The sequence below is a fragment of the Anastrepha obliqua genome, chromosome 3 (genome assembly GCF_027943255.1).
Source record: "Anastrepha obliqua isolate idAnaObli1 chromosome 3, idAnaObli1_1.0, whole genome shotgun sequence".
NCBI classification, from domain to species: domain Eukaryota; kingdom Metazoa; phylum Arthropoda; class Insecta; order Diptera; family Tephritidae; genus Anastrepha; species Anastrepha obliqua.
The window spans coordinates 49982077-49998115 of record NC_072894.1 but is presented as its reverse complement, the minus strand read 5'-3'; the positions used below and the strand labels follow the sequence as shown (position 1 = coordinate 49998115).

General features: G+C 35.5%; 1 protein-coding gene across 1 annotated transcript; it reads left to right on the top strand.

The window, feature by feature from the left end:
* Window positions 1-11976: 11976 nt before the first annotated feature.
* LOC129241740 (JNK-interacting protein 1-like) lies at window positions 11977-15757 on the top strand. Its single transcript, XM_054878231.1, has 5 exons — window positions 11977-12086; window positions 12492-12901; window positions 13977-14755; window positions 14838-15019; window positions 15531-15757. The coding sequence occupies exons 1-5, from the start codon at window positions 11977-11979 to the stop codon at window positions 15601-15603; spliced, it is 1554 nt and encodes a 517-aa protein (XP_054734206.1). The 3' UTR covers window positions 15604-15757.
* Window positions 15758-16039: the final 282 nt, after the last annotated feature.

Genomic DNA, 16039 nt, shown 5'->3' with positions numbered 1-16039 from the left:
GTTATACTGGTTTTTGTAATGATGTATACTTGTATATGTGACCATCTATTTAAACGCTAGAGAAATAGTTTTTTTAAACTAGAAATTTATATGAATTCTTTTTAAATTTAAATATTTGTGATGTATTTTTAGATTAGCCGCTGATGGTTTAAACTCCTATACCTACATCTTTTTTGCCAAGAAAAAAAATATGTTTAATTACTTCAAAAAAAAATTGGTACGATTTATTCTATATATAATTGGCCTCACACCTTTTTTCGGAGTTGGGCTGAGCTCCTCTTCCTATTTGTGGTATACGTCTTAATGCTTTTCACAAATGGAGTTACCTACAGTTTTATGCCGTCTCCGAACGAGACGGTTTCTTATGAGGGAAGTTTTCCAGGCAGATATACACTCGAAGACTTACCATCGTCTACCGCTATTGAAAACACGTTATTTTATTAATTGATATTTAACGCCTGAAGTTTCGAACCTGTGCACTTCAAAATGGTAATCATGCATCAACCCATCCTGCTACGACGACAATATATGTGTAGAAGAGGTGAAATTAACTTCAAACTAATACTGGAAATAGCATCTTCTTGGTATACGTGTACATTTCTAAAAAATTGAAAAAGTCTGTTTTTGTCGAATACTGTAAGACCCGTTTTATGCGGTGGATACGTTCTACAGAAAAACGCATATAAAAAAATCCCATTAAAAAAGACTTTACTTGCCTTGAAAAATAGGGATACGTTCCGTAATTTTCCAAAATCGCATAAAGCCAAAACCACGAGCTAAAATTAACATAAAACCGCATAAAAAAGTTTGCGGAAATTAAAAGAAATAGGCTGCTTAAGAAATTACTTTAAATTTCTGAAAGAAATTCATATGAAAGCTTAAAATAAACTGTTATTCAAACTTAATTCATTTTATTTTATTGAAAAGTAAGAAAGGATTTACATTTTTAATCATTATTATAATCTGATAACGGTTTGCACCGTTTGCGAAGTGGTTCCAAATCTCCTTCATCATCAGAAGAGACCGTCACTGCGAAAGATATTTGCATTAATGGATGAATAAATAAAAAATGTATGAGCTTTTTGTGATCCACGATTTTTAGAGACTGCGTGGGCTTCCTAAACAAACCTATAAATATGTTGCCCAAGAAATTTTTGGTTGAAAGACAAACCGCACAACTTCAAAATCGCACAAAAATAATCCACATAAAGCGAGACATTACAGTACTAATTTTAGACACGTATCAAAAAATAGTTCTAACAGTTTCTCCCCCTTAGCTATTGAAGTGTAGATGGATGGAATCGATTATCGATTGGGCTCTACTCCAGTTGATTGATTAAGACTCCCTGAAAAATATTATCATTCCTAATCGGATTTTCTTTGCAAAGAGGAACATTTTCTATTACTCATTTATTATTTTTATTTTCTAGCGCTATAATCTTATCTTAAAGTTGCTTGCATTCCATTTAATTGCGGCGATTTAATAAGAACATTTATTTTTTCCTATAATTATAACTTAGCCGCACCTTGCAGCAGGTTATTCCGGTCATACATTTATTTTCCTTTTTTAGTAAAATTTTCAGTTCGTGCTTATTTTGTAATATTAACTGTCACATTATCCTAAAATATAGTGATTTTGTTCTGGTTCTAATGATTTGAAAGTCAAATATCTCAAAGTGATTCGGTACACCTTAATCGTTTTGAAATTATTATCAAATATCAATATTTCCGAAACATTTTTGGGACTCTATTTTGGGTAAAGCCAGAGCCATCCTCGATTTTTCCTTAACTTCTTTTCGGTTTTTAAAACGCGTCGATCAAACAGAAAAAAATCGCAGGAGGCCATATCAGATGAATTCGATGTTGTTGGTTGTTGGACGTGTGGAACGAGTCGTTTTTAGTCTCAAATTCACGGATAATGGTGACACTATGTGATGGTGCGTTATCATGGTGCAAAATTCACGAGTTCCTTTCCTACAAATCATTTCTTTTTTGGCGAATTACTTCACGTAAACGTCTCATAACGCCCAAATAATAGTCCTTATTAACGTCTGACCTTTTGATATAAAAACTGTAAACATCACTTTCTTTTTTGGCAGAAAACGAAGTAATTTTTTTGGTATTGACCAAAATTGGTTCATTCGGAGCTCTCCACTCACTCCCGTCATACTCATAAACTCACGTCTCTTCTCCAGAATGTTCAGCCTTGGAAATCATGTCTTTGCCGATATCAACGCGGTCTCTTATTTGCAAATTCAAATCCTTTGGAACCAACTTTCAATGGGACCATCAGTAACTACAATGTAAGGTGCTACAACAATAATGTCCTAAACGGATCCATAAGCAACGTTCAAGCCTTCTGTAAGTTCTTAATTTGCGGTTATTGATGAACTTTTCTTTCACTTCATTGGTTTTTTCATCAGTTTTCGTTGTCGACGATCTGCCACTACGTTCGCCTTCCTCGATGGGCTCACGATCTCTTCTGAAGCGTTCATGCCACTCCTAAATGGTTGTTTTCTTTAGAGTATCATAAGATTTTCGCACCATTGAATCCATTTTTAACGCAAAATTTAATGCAAACTCGGGGTTGCAAATTCAAACCTATTTTTAAAACTGTAAAAAATCGAAAACACGTGTAGAAGTAGATTTACTCAAGACGGCGTAACTTTTGCAAATGTCAAGTTATGGTGATAAAATTTGGATATTTGGATAATTCGGATGTTAATTACAAAACTTAATTTAGTTGACATAGAGCGTCACCTAGCAGCTGCTCCGATAACTATTTGATCAAGGTGGTAAATATGTGCTTAAAAGCATATGTATATTTTTAATAATTTTACTTCTATACTGATCATCTCATTTAATAAATGGATTAGTTCAATAAGTACTATCTTAATCCAAATGACTTTAGCAAGTTATTGCATGAAAAAGCACGAAATTCCGCAAATGGAAACCATATTCTTAAAAGCATTTTAGGGATGAGATTTTGTGTATATTGCAGGATCCGGCACTCAAAGTGTAACCAATTAAAAAGGCCATAAATTTAGTTTGGAAAATTACTTTTATTCAATTCAAAGTAAAAAAATGTGTGAAAATAATACAAAACTAAGAATCAATTTACTTTTGCTCGATATGACCACCTTTTGCCTTGACTATGGCCTTGGGACGGTTCAGAAACGAATCGCAAGCTGTCCGAATGTGACTTGCATGTAATCCACCGCAACCGCGTCTGGTGAATTTGACAACCATGGTGTGGACATTATGAAGTTCGCAACGTTGTTTTTTAGCCATTCTTGGTTCACTCGAGCTTTGTAAGACGGTGCGGAGTCCTGTTGAAACGCCCATGGTATACCACCGAAATGCTTGCCTGCCCACGAATTCAAAGCAACATCCAGAATACTTTCCCGAAAATATTTTACATTTACCTTGACGCCACACTCAATGAAAACGTTAAATCAATCATATCTATAAAGGTTTCGAATGTAATGAGTCTGGAATGTTTATATTATATAATCGTGTTAGTACTATATTTCCAAAGTTCTGTGGCCTTCCCTGTAAGAGCAAAAAATTTAGAATGTGGATTTTAAATTCTCACTAAGTGAAAATTTATAGAACATTGTATATGGTTTGCTTTTTAAAACCCTTGTCCAACATATCTTCAACCAATTTACTTCTGCACCACTGCTATTTTTCCGATTTTTCTTAAAATCGTATCTTCTAAGGCTTTTGTATATTTTCGACGTTATTTTATGGTAGTATCGAATAATAGTCTTTAGCGACATAAAATTAATTTTTTTTTTCTTATAATACTCTCGATACTTCCAAAATAGGTATCATCGCTAGATAACAGTACCTAGTATAAAAATTTATAGTCGATTATTTCTACGCCGTTCTTGAGGTACTGAACAACTTTTCAAATTTCAAATTTCTACAATATTTTGTCTGGTCCACATATCGCTCTAGCGGCAGGCTAATCACCTACCTTGACAGAAAAGTAAAATAGATTAACGAAAAAACCGCCTGACTGATGTCTTGTCAAGGCCTTATGCTCCGGTGGAGTTAACAAGGAAAAAAAAACAAAAAACATATCGCTGTGGATTATTACATGTTGTTAACCACGCAACTAAATGCTTCAGCCAACCAGAGCAATTTGGGTACCCCTGGTTGACTTTATATTCTATAATAAACGGGGTAAAACCGAAATGCCGGGGATATATTTAGTTTCCCGTTTATGTCATTTACAATATGCCCACAAATATAAAAATATTGTTTTGAGCTAAATTCTAATTTTGTAGTATAATTTCGAACTAAATTGTAGTATGTATTTAAGAAAATTGGATTTACACCATTCTCAAAGTAATTATATTTGAAATTTCATTAGCCAAAACAATGTTTAATGATAAAAGCAATGAAAATTTTAACAGATTTAACATTCGCTTATCGGCACTTCCAACTTGCTAAAGAATCTGTCCACCGGTGTAGAACTGACTTGTTCACTAGTCACACTCGATGAAGAATCAGATATTATTTCAATGCAATTAAAAATAAATGTGGTTTTTGATACGAACATTCCAAAAAATTTACAAAACCTAATGGTAATTAAAATGTTACTTACGAGGGGTGCCTTTTATATTTCGGGATTAGAGAACAAAAACAAATTTTAATCATCGAAAATCACTTTATTGTTTTTCAAAATATTCTCCATGAAGATCTATACACTTTTGCATGCGTTTGAACCAATTGTCGAAGCACTGTTGCCACTCTGAATGAGGTACCTCCAAAACATGCATTCTGAATGCCGCAACCGCTTCTTCAGGTGTCGAAAAACGTTGACCTCGCAGTTTGTTTTTTACGTACGGGAATAAAAAGAAGTCATTCGGTGCCAAGTCAGGAATATACGGCGGATGACCCACTAACTCGATGTTTTGGGTGCTCAGTTGTTTGAGCCGATGTGTGAGAGCTCGCATTGTCCTGGTGAAGAGTGATCCGTCTTTGGCGATTGGTTTTCCTAATTTCTTGGAAGACAACTGGCAAACAAATGGTTGTGTACCACTCAGAACTTACTGTTCTGCGTTGTTCTAGTGGTACAGTTGCGACATGTCCAGTTTTTCCGAAAAAACAGGCGACCATTTGCTTGGAAGTGCTTCGTGCGCGAACAACTTTTGTTGGATTTGGCTCATCTTGAAGCACTCATACAGTCGACTGCTGTTTACTTTCGGGCTCATACGCGTAAATCCATGATTCATCACCTGTCACGATGTCATAGACGTGTTTCGAAGTCCCGCGATTGTATTTTTTGAGCATTTCCTTCGACCAATCGACACGAGCCTTTTTTTGAGCGATTGACAAATTGTGTGGGATCCAACGCGAACAAATTTTTTTGACAGTCAAATGTTTATGCAATATTGAATGTATGCTGGTCACACTAATGCCTAAGATTGTCTCAATCTCACGATAGGTTACATGACGATCTTGCAATATCAGTTCGCGCACAGCATGCATGGTTTTCGGAACAACAACTGATTTTGGACGACCTTCACGAAATTCGTCTTGGAGTGAACTACGATCACGATTGAATTAACCATACCATCGATAAACACTGGTCCTTGATGGAGCTTCATCGCCAAAAAATGAATTAAGTTCATCCATGCAATGTTGCTGAGTTAATCCACGTCGAAAGTTGTAAAAAATAATCGCACGAAAATGTTCACGATTTAATTCCATTTTTGGACCGAGATGAATCTTTTAAGTTACTGTAAACAACACAAATAGGACTGGTATTTCAAAACGTTCTGAGTACGTAAAAGCCAAAAAATGTCAAACTTTGCGATACAGCTGTCAGTTGCCTGATTGCAACACCAGGGTTGCCAAATCCCGAAATATAAAAGGCACCCCTCGTATTAGAGCTCTCGATTTTGCTTGCATATTTTCGAACAGCCCAGGAAAATGACCACGGAGTATTCACGAAACTTTTCGAGCATGAGCTCGGGTATACCGATATACAAAAGTATATACTTTTACTTTTTACTAGCACTTTTTTTAGTTCTAAGAATTATTTTGCAGTGCTAAAAACTGAAAACTTATGGCTAAGTACTAACGCTTCTGCCATCTTTAATGGAAAAATCTTTCTAGCTTTAATTAGCAAATAGCCAAATGTATCCTTATTAAACCGTGCGAAACAGTTAGTACACACTTAACAGTGCTTTTCCATTTCCTTTTTCACAAAATACACGTAATAAATCGTTTATAATAGTCAAAGTGCTTTTATTTGTTAAACGACTCAAGATGTTTACTTTCCCCGATCTCCGGTGAAATGCGCCTCTTTCAAGTTCACAATCAAAGTAGAGTGAAAGTAAATGTTGCTAGCGCATACCCTTCAATTTCCGACGCCATCGTGGCTATACTCATAGTATCTACGAATGTAGGTGGGAAATCAATTGTGTAAAAGTGTTTGAAGATGTAAAAATAAAACTAACTACTTACTATTAAAATATGCGCATACGAAACGGTGGGCGGTGCAATTGTTGTACTATACTCGTAGATGGATGAAAGCGGTTGGTACTACAAACTATGCGCTATTGACAGACTGCCTTAATAAATGGCCGACTAAATGATAGACTGACAGTTTTCTCTTGCCCTCGTATATTTAGCGAATCGAAAAATATTTTTACTTCTTCTATTTATTTGCTGTCCTTCCGGTCTTTTTAGTCTGATTTGTCTTTGGTATTCTATTGACTTCGCTACTTAATTTTCTCTAAGGAGCTGATGGTACAGAATTTTTTTTTCTTTTTTAATATTATCATGATTTCTTTTCCTTGTTCTGTTTTTGTTTTTGTGTGATTTAATTTTTGTTTGCCTTTTCAATAGTCAATTCAATGATTGGAAGTAATTGTGTGTCAGTGAATAAAACGCTTATTTGCACAACAAACCATTTATGCACGCGCTCTAGAGGATTTATGTTATTTGATTTTGTTAAAAGCACCTACATATAGTACATACTCGTACAAGCATACGAGCGTGCAAAGAAGCAGTGATGCAAGTATCAAATAAAGTATGTAAGTATCTTAAGCAGTATATGTAAAAAAAAAGTAGTTGTAGGTATGTGCGTATGTATGTATGTATGTATATGAGATAAATGCTCAGACCATCACTCCTTATTTATCAATCCCAAAAACGTCGGCACCAGTATTCGCCTTTTCCTGTTTTAGTTGCCCTCGTCAGTCTTAATGAAATGCATTCATAGATTTTTATACCCATGCAAGCTTGTGCACAAGGGTATTATAATTTTTTTCACATAACGGTTGTGCGAACATCATAAATGAATCAAGGTAGATATATACATACCCTTATTTATCAAAATGCTCAGAATGAGCACAATAACTGGAATAAAAATTAATATAATAATACATGGGCTGAAAAGTCCCTGACCTAACAAAGAACACACAACATTATTGTTCAAAATTAGCTTTATTCATCAACGTAGTGTATCAAGAAGCAGTGTAAAATTAAAACACGAAATTCTTTTTGATCCATGCTTTTGAAAATAAAAAGGTAGCGCCACTCTTAGCACTATAACTCACGAACTCATGAATAGAATATCATGAAATTTTAGCAGCTATGTTTTTAAGGTTAGTACTAATTGAAAAAAATTGCATGAAATAAAACTAGTTCCATATATGTGTTAGGCCCGGGACTTTTCAGCCCTTGTGTCATTTCGATGAAAAGACACAATAAAACTCATTTAACACTGCACTTAGCTGTGGGAAGCTATATATCCGACATAAATACAAGTATTTTTGAAATTTGCTAAAATCACGCCCACTTTTTATAATTTAAGGCATAATTTTCGTGTGTCCCTCTGATATTGCAAGCCATGACGCGCATTGCCTATGAGTTTTTTTGATTCCAAAAATGAAAAAACAGCCTATTTTGAATTTTACTGATATATGAGCGCGTATAGAAATGTCCGTTCCGGACCGCATTTAGCCCTGCCTTACTTGTTTGTTTTTGACTTTGTTAGAGTAAATGAATAATGATATTATATATATCATGAATATGTATCATACAATGAATTCAAAAATATAATATCTGCGTATCAACTAAGGACCCGCATATCTACCATGGCCAATTATGAATGAAATATGGCTTAATGAATGACATACTTATGGATGGTATGTTCGTTTATTCGCTCGCTACTTAGTCTTAGATAATAAAATTAAAAGTTTCTGTGGATTCATAGTTCTGTGCATGTTTGATTCAGATAGCTACATATATATTCATATGTCGATGCATACATATACATTTTTATTCGTGAAAATACAATTTAATACAATGTAACCTCCTAACGAACACCTCGATTGAGAGGGAATTTCTTACTCTACTAAATCTTATGTATCGAAAGAAGCTATCCACTTTTGTGTGGGCACCTCTCTTGGAGGGACGAAGCCTGGCTGACGTCAAAAGGCTTCACCCAAGAAAGGTGTCACTGTTTTGTAATAAGGATGATTGTCTTATGACCCCGATTAGCGCGTTTTGAGTTATTTTCTTAGGTCAGTCAAAATAATTGACTTTGCCTAGTGGGTTAGAAAATGTAAAGATAGTAGCTTTCCTATTTGTAAAATCTTCTTGCTCTTCTGCTTCTTCTTCTTCTTTAATAAAGCGCGTCAGTCGTTTATTTCTTGGGCTAACCGGCACCAAATGAAGCCAAGTCCTTCTCCACCTCACATTTTCCAACGCAAATGAAGCCTCCTTTTCCTCTGCTACCACCAGCTGGTACCGCGAATACTTTCCGAGCCGGAGTGTTTGTGTCCATACGGACAATATGACCTAGCCAGCGGAACCGCTGCATCTTTATTTGCTGCACTATGTCTATCTCATTATGGAGCTCATACAGCTCATCGCCTATAGTTGTCGTCGCCTCCATCATTCAAAAATCCAAAAATCTTTCGCAGAATCTTTCTCTAAAACACTCCAAGGCACTCCTGATCGGATATTGCCATCGTCCATTCTTCTGCGCCACACAACAGGACGGGCATAATGAGAAACATATAAAGTGTTAGTTTTGTTCATCGAGAGAGGACTTTACTACTCAATTATCTTATTCTAAAGAAGCACTTGTTGGCAATAGAGATTATGCGTTATATTTCAAGTCTGCCATTATTATCGGTGTTAATACTGGTTTCTAGAAAAACGAAGTCTCTTACAACCTTAAAATCATAACGTGACGTCGGTGCAATACGCGAATACGCTGTTTTGATGGCAGGAGGTTCTTCGTCTTGTCCTTGCTCATCACCAGACTCATACGCTTTGCTTCTTTATCCAGCTTAAAAAAAGCTGCTGTTAAGATGTATGATGCAAATATCGTCGGCATGCGTCCGCTTGTATATTCTCTTTTAATAAATGGTACCTAAGCGTGTTTAAGAATCAGTTTAAAGAAGTCACTCGATACAGGGTCATGGGGTCTGAAACCTCGTTTGGTATTAAACCGCTCGGAGAGCTGCTGATATTAGTTTTGCGGGGTACCAAATTCAGACAGTGCGGATTATAGGTAACTCCTTTCCGTGCTGTTGAATGCAGCTTTAAAATCGATTTTTCTGATATAGCTCGCTCCTCGGCAGGAAATGACAAACCTCCAAGTATATTTCTGCCATGGAAAAGCTACTCATAAAAAATATCTGCCATTCGTAGTCGGCTTAAAACTGTAGGTCCCTCCATTTGTGGAACAACATCAAGACGCCAGCCATAAATAGGAAAAGGAGCTCGGCCAAACACCCAAAAAGGGTGTACGCGCCAATTATACTCGTATCTATATACATATATATATACATAAGTGATAATTGTTTTCATCTCGAAAATGAGTAATCTAATTTTCAAGATATTGCTAAATAAAATTTATTCGCCTGAGAAGGAAAGTCCTACTTATAATTTTTGCATTGACTACATATATCTACTTTAGTAAAGTTTAGCAAGTGGCTAACATATCGCACTTGTTACGTTAAAGCGTAACAACTCAAAATTTCCAAATTTTAGTTTTTTGCAAGAAAACAATGTACAGTGGTCATCTCTACACACTGTAAAAATCGTTCAGTGGTTTGTCTAGTCTTTCGTTAAAAAAACCGTTATGACTCTCTTTTTGTTTTCAGAAAGACTTTTTTGTCTCAACTAAAGAGTTACATTTTTAGTTGTCTCCAAGTGTTTGAACAAATTTGTGTCACATAAACTGTAACATTTTGAATTGTGCCTGTTTACAACCAAACGGTTTGTTTAAAATATACCACTAAGTGTATAAAAAAATTTCAGGAAAAGAGTAACAACTCAAAAATGTGTTATTTTAGCGCAACTACTAAACAAATAAGAACGAAACAACCGTTATATTCTTTTCAATGATATTTTCGTGCAATTACATATTTTTTCCTTGTAATATATTATATTATTAATATTTACGGAAACAGTTTTTCGTCTCTACTGAAAATGTTCAGATTTTGAGTTGTTACGCTTTAACGTAACAAGTGCGATATGATCGTTTTTTGTGGTATTGTTGGTTTTCCGGATCAAATAATTACTTAGGATTTTCGAACTCAGCCACCTATTTTGCAGAGGAATTAGTATGGGTTTTATAGCTGTGGATTTGTAGTATACTGAAAAAAATAGTACTACTTAGTACTCCATAAATATCTGGTAAACATCACAATAATTGATTTACTGGCCAATTATTCAAGAAATTCACGCATTTAAAAATTGGTTGCTCCTGTATTTTGGTCATAATACCAATGAGTCTAGCCTGAAGCTCGTCTTCGGCTACTGACTGAGATGTCAAAATGTATGCATAACTTCTCGTAGTAAATAGCAAATTTCAATAGTATTTATTGTGATGAACTTGAAAATCAGACAGACGAAAACTATAAATTTAGCTAATTGCACCCGTATATCCCCAATGCATTTTATAACTCAAAAGTTCATATCAAATCGAAAGTCACGGAGAAGCATTTTCATTTTGTATGGATTTGTATGAATATATGTAGATTAATACACTAAGCTGTTAATTTAATTTGAATGAAACTGAAATTTCCACATAAAAATGAATATCCACTGCGCATATTCCTTTATCGACACAATTTGCCAATTTTCACTCTCTGCCTTGATGCGCTCCTCTCATTCGTCTTTGTTGTAAACATAACACAATTATTACATGACCTGGCTTCCTTACTTACTTTAGTTATACTGTTGTACTCCCCTAAAACTGACAGTTAAATTTCCCAAAGCAACCCCAAGACAACCCTTATAGCTTAAAGCATGCCACATATGCGGCGGGGGATATTACACGGTCATTGTTGTAAACAAACAGCAGCTCAAACAAATGACACATAACTGTAGGAATATGTAATTGTGCCTCCTCTCTGCCTCAATCCCTGCATTCAACAAAAACTCAACGGATGACAGTTAAATTTCCCTGTGCTCTGAGTACAGAACTGCAAAAGTGTGTCCACCAGCCGTTAACACTGCGACGCCCCTTTCGTTTTAGCCATCAAAGTCATTTTCAAGGCGCTCACCGTCTCTGCCATGGACATTTTCTACGACCCAAACGAAGTAGAAGGCAAATCAACCGAACAACCAGCCAACAAAGCGAAAAGGAAATTATCGATCGAAGAGTGAAAAAGTCATTCGACGCCTGATTTGCTTTGGCAAAGAGGGCACACAAATTGCTTTTTCGGAAAAATTTTATTTCAGCATTTCAAGAATAGTAGAACATAGAAGTTAAAAGTTGAAAAATTATTATAATAACAACGATACGCAAGTGCTAATCCGGCTGGAGTGTGGTGTGTTTAAGCCCTTTGCAAGTTTTTCAAGTTTCAAGTGTAAAATATTTATTGAATTGCTTCAGCTGGTATTCTACAAAGACATATCACGCAAAAAGCACATAAAACTCCCAGTACCCATACCCATCGTCGAAGAGCAGCGTCATAGTATCAAAACATCATGGCTGACAGCGAATTTGAAGAATTCCATAGGCCCATCTTTGAACCACATCAGCTTCAAACATACATGAGCCCTGGCCAAAAGAAAAATAATGCCCACACGTTCTATTCGTAAGTACATACAAATATCAATTTACTAAAAGAGTGTAAATACGCAAAGAAAGTATGCAAGTCTAAATGCAAGCGGATATGCGAATCAAGGCATACCGACGCACATAAAAACTCCTCCGAAGTGCAGCTAAAATAGCTCACCTCGCAGCAGCCGTGTGTATGTGTATATGTGTACATGTGTTTTGGCATATTTTGTGCCGTCCAATTCATAGGTGTACGTACTATATTTGCGAGCATGTGTGTCAGTGCGTGTTTTATGAGGGTCTTCCGTATGTGAAAAATCAATTTTGCTGCATAATTTCTTACACAAAACTCTGAAATAAGCCGGCTTTAAATAAATAAAATATATTAGAAGTATCGTTTAAATTTCAATACGCACTTGTATTTCGTTTATCGAATCTTTAGCCTCATTCCCAATGACGATCTTGAGGATTCGCCATCTTCAAAAAGTGATGCCTCCGATCAGGAAGATGCTGGCGGTGGAGAACTCTGCTGTGAGTCGACGAAACTTCAACGTCAAGTGGAAGATGATGAAATTGGTGATGGTCTGAAAGTGGTATCACTCTCTTCGGATGGTTCGCTGGACACAAACGACTCTTTCAATTCACATCGTCATCATCCATTGAATCATCAGGACGCAATAGGTGGTATAGTTGGTACTGGTATAGGCGCCGGCACTGGTAATACAATCAGCAGCGATTGCCTTGTCAGTCCCCAATTATTGCTCTCGCCAAATACAGCTGCTGCCACTGGCGCAATTCAGCTGCAACAACGACGTAGACGAAAATTACCGGAAATACCCAAAAACAAGAAATGTAAGTTGGTTGGTGCATTATGTGGTTAGTTGTCATGGCCATGAAAATTATTTCATGTTACAACTTGTGACGTCTGTTTTGTTATAAATTTACTTATTTTTATTAATTTGTAGATTAAATTTAGTTAGTGGGCATGATGTAAAAAATCACAATACATATACACGTATGGGTACACTAACAATTGTGCAATCGCAATCAAGCGTCGTATATAAAATAGACTGTTGAGAAATTATTGTAGCACAAATGAGGGTATAAAAAGAATTAATTTATTTTTGTCGTAAAATTTCTTACTCGATTTTTATTAGAAAAACGGACCTATACTCTAACTTTTGTTCTTTATATGTTCATTAATAAAATCTTTCAAAAGTTTAATTCTTTTTTAACTACGTCAAACTTCTTTTTCTGAATTACAAATAAAGAGCTCGTAAAAAAAGTCTTGTGCTCCGCCCTCAGACCGCACATCTGCCCTTAAATCTTAAGGCGTTAGGCATATATGTATACATATATGCAGTTCTGAGTACTCGAGTATTAAAGACAGCTTCTTTTAAAATTTGTGGTGCTCGAAATGCATTTCAAACTAAACTTGAATGGACTTTGTTTTCTTCTTTAATTGTTCCATACAAATTAACCCAGTTTCATTTGGATATAAATCTATATTTATGAATTTGATAGTAAAGAAACAAAAGTATCACCTCACATCTTCGCCTAAATTGAAATATTTCGAAAATTACTGGTTCGATTTTTACCTACAGAACTTAGTTTTTGTATATAATGAGTCCATTGATAAAATTTTATTTACAAATTATCTGGTTTCATTACGAATACTCGTATATACTAAAAGAAATTTTTTGACATATTTTGAATAAAATTATAAATTTATGTTCAATTATTTGTCATACCCAGATACGTTTTATATATACCTTTTTACACCCTAACCCTAACCCATAGTCATATTTCGTTTTTCATAGTTCATTTCCTTGCAACAAAATTTGCATCAAATATCATTTGCACCAATTGGAGAAGTTTCTTATTTGTAGTGAGTTTTTAATGTGCTCCCCGAACATATTCGTTGCAGCTTCCATTCTGCATCTTTTAGGTGGTGGATATGGTCAAACTTCGTTGGCTGATGAAATGAATAATGGACGCAATCAATTAAATGAAAACAGCAACGCTATCATAGGCCATACAATTATCAGTAATACGAATTCCATTAATAATGGAACTGTGCGAAATAATCAACGCTCATTTTTGACACTTAAATGTGGTTATTTACTTGATGAGGACTCTAGTCCCGATTCGGAGCGTTTACAGAGTTTGGGTGATGTGGATAGCGGTCATAGCACTGCGCATTCACCGAATGACTTCAAAAGCATGTCCCCACAAATCACTTCACCCACTTCACAATCACCATTTCCTCAACCATTAGGCGGTGTGCCCTTCTCTCAATTGGAAATGCTTGAAGCTACACATCGTGGCTTACACAAATTCATACCGCGTCATCATGATGAGATCGAAGTTGAAATCGGCGATGCTATTTACGTACAAAAAGAGGCTGATGATCTTTGGTGCGAGGGTGTAAACTTGCGCACTGGTAGGCAGGGTATTTTCCCATCGGCCTATGCAGTTGATTTGGACTACAATGAGTTCGATCCCACAGTACAACAGGTGAAGAAAGAGCGCTATTTACTCGGTTATTTAGGTTCGGTAGAGACATTGGCTCACAAGGGTACAGGTGTTGTATGCCAAGCTGTACGAAAAATTGTTGGCGAATATGGAAATTCACCAACCGGACAAGTGTGCATACTGGAGGTGTCGGATCAGGGACTACGAATGGTGGATCGTTCTGGCCCGAATGTAAGTCGACTGTGTTGGGCTCTACTGTTACATCAAAATTTAATTAATATAAATATAATTTTTTGTATGGGTTTTCTTTAAGAAGAAGGACAAGAAACCCTGCATCGATTACTTCTACTCGTTAAAGAATGTGTCATTCTGCGCATTTCATCCACGTGATCATCGTTTCATTGGCTTCATAACGAAACATCCAACGGTGCAACGTTTTGCATGCCATGTCTTCAAAGGCTCGGAATCTACGCGACCTGTAGCTGAAGCGGTTGGGTAAGTTAATACACAGTGCTTTTACTAACCATGCACCAGGGACTTATTGACAAGTTTTGATAGTTCATTTGTTTCTTATATAACTTTCACAATTTTTTTTATTAAAGTATAGCTAATTTTTCTACAAAAACCATATAAACCCGAGTTCACACTTTGTACAAATTTTTAACTTTTTAATTAGAATTTTCAGAAAAATTTCAAGTCTGTTATTTTCCAACCCCTTTGGGCTTTTAAATGAAGTGCCTCAAATTAGCGTTGATTTATAACAATTTTTTTTTGCTGACTGTCTTGAAACTTACGTTCTCATTACAAAAAGTTTTTTGGAGTTTTGAAGTTTTTTTTCCAATTTGGTCTCATGGTTTTTTTTTTAAATTAACTGCATTTTCATAAAAATGTTAGTAAAATTTAATAAGAAACAAATAAATTGTCATAACTTGTCAAAAAGTCCCTGTTGTGCTGTATTTTTATTACCAAATTTTTATACGCTCTTTTTCCTTTGCCTCTCTTATAGTCGTGCATTTCAACGTTTCTACCAGAAATTCATAGAAACTGCATATCCGATCGAAGATATATATATAGAGTAAGCAGATTGGACGAAATGGAGTCGCTGGTTGACAAAATGGATACCTTGTACTACTACATAGATATTGTTAGTGCTGGTTTGTGGTTTACGCTTATTTTTTCCAAAAACATGAACACAATTAAAAGAAAATTGTTGTCTTCAACAATTTCAAAATGAATGAAAAGAAAAATAAGAAAATACTAAAATAATTAAAAAATTTTGAATTGTTCCATATTAATGAATAACAACAATTTTCATAGGAGACCTCTATATTGGTACACACCCGATTTATAGAAATGCATTAACTACAAATGAAAAGAAAGCTCAAGCAGAAACTTATTGGAAATATGAAAAGCTCGATTTTGAGAAGTATGCATAGGCTTGTGCATAGGTCCCACAAATTATAGATTTTTTATTACCAGGACAACTTGATGGCTCAATTAATAATACAAACACCT

Coding starts and splice junctions, on each gene's coding strand:
- LOC129241740 (XM_054878231.1), top strand. CDS start 11,977: ATGGCTGACAGCGAATTTGAAGAATTCCATAGGCCCATCTTTGAACCA. Junction 12,902..13,976: donor AATACCCAAAAACAAGAAAT/GTAAGTTGGTTG, acceptor TATTCGTTGCAG/CTTCCATTCTGCATCTTTTA. Junction 14,756..14,837: donor TGGATCGTTCTGGCCCGAAT/GTAAGTCGACTG, acceptor GTTTTCTTTAAG/AAGAAGGACAAGAAACCCTG.